Source organism: Loxodonta africana, chromosome 11 (assembly GCF_030014295.1).
Source record: "Loxodonta africana isolate mLoxAfr1 chromosome 11, mLoxAfr1.hap2, whole genome shotgun sequence".
Classification (NCBI taxonomy): Eukaryota; Metazoa; Chordata; class Mammalia; order Proboscidea; family Elephantidae; genus Loxodonta; species Loxodonta africana.
The window spans coordinates 19,993,532-19,999,386 of NC_087352.1; the positions used below are offsets into that span (position 1 = coordinate 19,993,532).

The window sequence follows — 5,855 nt, forward strand, 5'->3', positions numbered from 1 at the left end:
ACTTTTACAGGGACACAATTCAATCTATAACAATATCAATTCTCTGATACCAACATAGCTGAAGTTCATGCTGACAGCATCCCCACAACCAGTATATAAAGAGATGTTCCTCTCTGTTCGGATTCTCTGGGCTACACTCAATTGACATTTATTGGGAAAGGTATTTCTTCATGTCTGGCATTCTACCTAGTACAATTATCTGACGGGTAACGAGGTGTGAGTTTGAAAGAAAGCTTATTCACATTCACTGCAGCACTGAGGTTTCACTCCTACGTAAATGCTGTGGTACAATGAACTATTCTCTCTCAATGATAACTTTCAGATATCCAAGTCATTCATAATTTCTCTCCTCCGTGAGTTTTCTGATGTAAAATGAGTCTGAATTTGTGGGAGAAAGTTTTCCAACACTCACTGCATTCATAAGGCTTCTCGCCTGTGTGAGTTCTTTGGTGTATAATAAGATGTGATTTCTGAGCAAAAGATTTCTGACATTGACTGCATGCATGAGGTTTCTCTCCTGTATGTGTTTTCTGATGTACAATGAGGCTAAACTTCATAGGAAATGTTTTTCCACATTCACTGCATCCATAGGGCTTCTCTCCTGTATGTATTCTCTGGTGGATAATGAGGCTAAACTTGTGGGAAAAAGTTTTTCCACATTCAATGCATTCATAAGGTCTCCCCCTTGAGTGAATTCTCTGATGGATAAGGAGATATGACTTCTGGCTGAAGGCTTTCTGACATTCACCACGTTCATAAGGTTTCTCTCCAGTGTGTGATCTCTGATGAATAGTGAGGTGTGACTTTTGGTGAAAGCTTTCTGACACTGACTGCATTCATAGGGCTTCTCACCTGTATGAGTTCTTTGGTGTAAAATAAGACTAAACTTGATGGAGAACATTTTCCCACATTCGTTGCATCCATAGGGTTTCTCTCCTGTATGAGTTCTCCAGTGGATATTGAGAACTGACTTAACACTAAAGCCTTTTCCACATTCACTGCAATTATAAGGTTTCTCTCCTGTGTGAGTTCTCTGATGTCTAATGAGCTCAGACCTCTGGATGAAGGCTTTTCCACATTCATTGCATCCATACGGTTTTTCTCCTGTATGAGTTTTCTGATGTAAAATGAGACTAAATTTAAGGGGGTATGTTTTGCCACATTCACTGCATCCGTAGGGTTTCTCTCCTGTGTGAGTCCTCTGGTGGTTAACAAGCTGTGACTTATTGCCAAAGTCTTTTTGACATTCATTGCATCTGTAGGATTTTTCTCCTATATGAGTTCTTTGATGTAAATTAAGTTGTGATTTATCATTGAAGCCTTTCTGACATATACAACATCCAAAGCACTTCTCTCCTGTGTGAGTTCTCTGATGTTTATTAAGGCATGACTTATCAGTAAAGGCTTTTCCCACATTTACTGCATGCATAAGGTTTCTCTCCCGTGTGGGTCCTCTGACGCTTAATGAGGTCTGACTTCTGGGAGAAGGCTTTCTCACATTCACTGCAGTCATAGTGTTTCTCTACTGTTTGAGTTTTCCACTGTTTAGTAAGCTGTGACTTATGGCTAAAAGCTTTAGCACGTTCCTTATATTCACTGTATTTTTCTCCAATATGAGTTTTCTCATACTTAATATGAGAAAATAATTTGTCATATTCATTAAGTTCAACTTCATTTATTACATAGCTTCTACTCATAATAATGTACTCAGGATTAGGTTTCAAGTGTTTTCCAAGTGTGTCAAATATATAAGATGTTTGCTGTAAAGAAATATCAATGTTTGAGTTCAGAGAAGTTTTTTTTTTTTTCAAATTCATTATTTTTGGGGTGACTCTCCATCATTTCAAGGTTGCCTTGGTTTTCTTGGTGCCAGTCTGAATGTTTATTGACTTGCCAGGCATCTCCTAGAAAGGAGACCGATGAATCCACCACGATCATGTAATAGAAGAGGTAGAATCTCATAGCAAAGGCCAAGGAGAGAAGAGAAAGTGAGATTGTGGGTTTGGAACAAAAGTCTGAGGCACTTATAAATGGAAGAAGTGGGAAAAAAAAAAAAGGAAGAAACGACAAGAGCTATGAGATGTACACAACATGAGAAGAGGGGAAATTCATGACCACTTTTAACATACAAGAAAATGGAGCTGAGCTAAGGCCATGGATTAGAGAATATCAGGTAAACGAGATGCCAGGGAGAGAGATTCATGAGGAAAGGAAGCTCCGTGATGAGACTGAGAGGGATCTGATCAATGTACATAAAAGAACAAAGAGTATTGTTTTAAAAAAAAAAAAAGAAAATAGAGGACACTGAGTTTACGTTAATGGTGGTAAAATAATTTGGAAAAGGAAAGCGAGGATGGATGCATAACTGGAAGAACGTAATCAATGTCACTGAATTGTACATGTAGAAGTTGTTGAGATGATATGTGTTTTGTTATGTGTATTTTCACCACAATAAAATTTAAAAAACTATATATGATAAATAAAAACAGAGTTTTAAAGCAAAACACACACACACAAAACAAGCAAAAGAGTTCTAACATGGAGTGATTAAAAAGTGGAGGTGAATCTCACTCCAACAAGGCTGGCATTAATCCAAAAAACACAAAATAATAAATGTTGGAGAGGCTGCGGAGAGATTGGAACTCTTATACACTGCTGGTGGGAATGTAAAATGGTACAACCACTTTAGAAATCTATCTGGCATTATCTTAAACAGTTAGAAATAGAACTACCATACAACCCAGAAATCCCACTCCTCGGAATATACCCTAGAGAAATAAGAGCCTTCACACAAACAGATATATGCACACCCATGTTTATTGCAGCTCTGTTTACAATAGCAAAAAGCTGGAAGCAACCAAGGTGTCCATCTACGGATGAATGGGTAAATAAATAGTGGTATATTCACACAATGGAATACTACGCATCGATAAAGAACAGTGACGAATTTGTCAAACATTTTATAACATGAAGGAACCTGGAAGGCATTATGCTGAGCGAAATTAGTCAGAGGCAAAAGGACAAATATTGTATAAGACCACTATTATAAGATCTTGAGAAATAGTATAAACTGACAAGAACACATACTTTTGTGGTTACGAGGGGGGGAGGGAGGGAGGGAGGGAGAGGGTTTTTTTACTGATTAATTAGCTGAAAAGAACTGCTTTAGGTGAAGGGAAGGACAACACTCAATACATGGAAGGTCAGCTCAAGTGGACTGGACTGGACCAAAAGCAAAGAAGCTTCTGGGATAAACTAAATACTTCAAAGGTCAGCGGAGCAAGGGCAGGGGTTTGGGAACCATGGTTTAATGGGACTTCTAAGTCAATTGGCAAAATAATTCTATTATGAAAACATTCTGCATCCCACTTTGAAATGTGGCATCTGGGGTCTTAAATGCTAACAAGCGGCCAACTAAGATGCATCAATTGGTCTCAGCCCACCTGGATCAAAGGAGAATGAAGAACACCAAGATCACACAATAACTAAGAGCCCAAGAGACAGAAAGGGCCACATGAACCAGAGACCTACATCATCCTGAGACCAGAAGAACTAGTTGGTGCCTGGCCACAGTCGATGACTGCCCTGACAGGGAGCACAACAGAGAACCCCTGAGGGAGCAGGAGATCAGTGGGATGCAGACCCCAAATTCTCATAAAAAGACCATACTTAATGGTCTGACTGAGACTAGAGGAATCCCGGTGGTCATGGTCCCCAAACCTTCTGTTGGCACAGGACACGAACCATTCGCAAAGACAACTCATCAGACATGAAAGGGACTGGACAGTGGGTAGGAGAGAGCTGCTGATGAGGAGTGAGCTAATTATATCAGGGGGACACTTGAGACTGTGTTAGCATCTCCTGTCTGAAGGGGGGATGGGAGGATAGAGAGGGTTGGGAGCTGGCAAAATTGTCACGAAAGGAGAGACTGGAAGGGCTAACTCATTAGGGGGAGAGCAAGTGGGAGTACGGAGTAAGGTGTATATAAACTTATATATGACAGTCTGACTAGATTTGTAAACGTTCACTTGAAGCTCAATAAAAGTTAAAAAAATAAAAAATAAAAGAAGTGGAGGTGATATCAACATATGTGAGGAACTCATGCCAGCTGTTCTGAGTTACATTCAAAGGTTTAAGAATTTCAAGATTTCTCCAAACAACATTTCAAAGATGCCTCTCTATTACTGACCAACTGTGGTTTTACTTCCATTTTTCTCATAGGGTTCGTTTTTCACTTACTCACCTGGATGAACTTGACTCTGAATTTCTTCCTGTACTATCCATGGTTTTCCTTGCTCCAACTGGAAGACTGTATCTGCTTTGGTAACTTGGTACCCTACTCATGGGAAATTATACAGGACCAATGGATCCAACTACTTGGGCTACAAGGCTTCTGAAAAACGAGGAAAATTACATTTAAGGGGCTGGACCATTTGCATTTTAGCAAAGTAAAGGCCTTTTACTTGGCAGGTGAGGGCAAAACCCTCTTTCAGGGGTCAGAAAGGTACTAAGAATCTATGACATATGCAACTCAGGTCTAAAAATGTAATGCACTTATGAGGCACCTCTTTAGCACTGAGATAGGAAAGGCAACTGAGTGGGTATACTTCATTACCTAGTGAAGCTCTGCCTACCCACTGATACTAGGTTGCTGTAATTCTCCAACATGACATCTCTGTAGAGGTTCTTCTCAACAGACTCCAGTAGCTGCCACTCCTCCCAGGTGAAGACCACAGCCACATCTTTGAATGACTGTGAGCCCTGTAATAGAACATTCAGATTCATTCTAAAGGGATTACCATTGGTTAGTACTATAAAGATAAGAGGGAATTTGTTACAATAATTTTTCTCACGTTAAGTCATTAGGCTGCCTACTGTGTACTAGTTTGGCATCGTTGTTGTCAGTTGCTATAGATCTGATTCTGATTCATTGAGATCCCATGTATGTGGAACAGAACTGCTTATAGGGCTTTGAAGGCTGTGACCTTTCAGAAGCAGATTGCCAGACCTGTCTTCTGAAGTGCTTCTGGATGGGTTTGAACTGCCAACCATTGGGCTAGTAGGCGAGCGCTTAACTGTATTTGCCACCCAGGGACTCCTTAGTTTACTTTATAAATACTCCCTGTATGCTTTGTAAATGCAAATAATGTAAAAACCAAAATTTTATTTAAAATATCCTACCTTTGTGTTTGTTTGTTTTTTACCTTGTGTACCCATTCATAAATATTGAATGAACATATTACTCTCTTAACTGTATGTAGTATTAAGAAAAAAAGGTAACAGTTCCCACTGAGTTGACTCTGACTCATGGCGACCCTATGATCTATCCTGCATAGGGTTTTCATGGTTGTGACCTTTTGGAAGCAGATGGCCTGGCCTTTCTTCTGAGGTGCCTGTGGGTGGGTTTGAATCACCAACTATTTAGTTAGTAGCCCAGCTCTTAACCACTTGCGCTACCCAGGGATTCCGTATGTATTACTGTTGTTGTGTGCCATCATGACACGTGCCATCACATCGATTCTAACTCATAGTGACCCTATAGGACAGAATAGAACTGCCCCATAGGGTTTCTGGGCTGTAATCTTTATAGGAGCGGATTGCCAGGTCTTTTATTATACCTCCTCAAATTCACTGGAAAATCAAGTGGGAAATAAACATATCAAGAAACAATGCACCTGGGACTTGGACATTTTCTGCTGTCCTTTGACACAGTCAATAACTCTAACACCTTCTCTGTTCTTGATTCTATGGGCTCTTCTCTAGGATCTACATTTCGTCTTTAACCAGTACGTCTCTGGTTAAAGACGAAATGTAGATCCTAGGGTCTCTTCTTCCTTCCCTTATAGGAGCTATCT

General features: G+C 40.0%; 1 protein-coding gene across 1 annotated transcript; it reads right to left on the minus strand.

Moving 5' to 3' along the window:
• Window positions 1–226: 226 nt before the first annotated feature.
• On the minus strand, window positions 227–1,849 carry LOC100670022 (zinc finger protein 182-like). The gene is given in 3 exon segments (XM_023544087.2): window positions 227–811; window positions 814–1,411; window positions 1,413–1,849. Coding segments are annotated over 3 exon segments (1,479 nt in total). The 5' UTR covers window positions 1,818–1,849; the 3' UTR covers window positions 227–335.
• Between the last annotated feature and the right edge of the window lie 4,006 nt (window positions 1,850–5,855).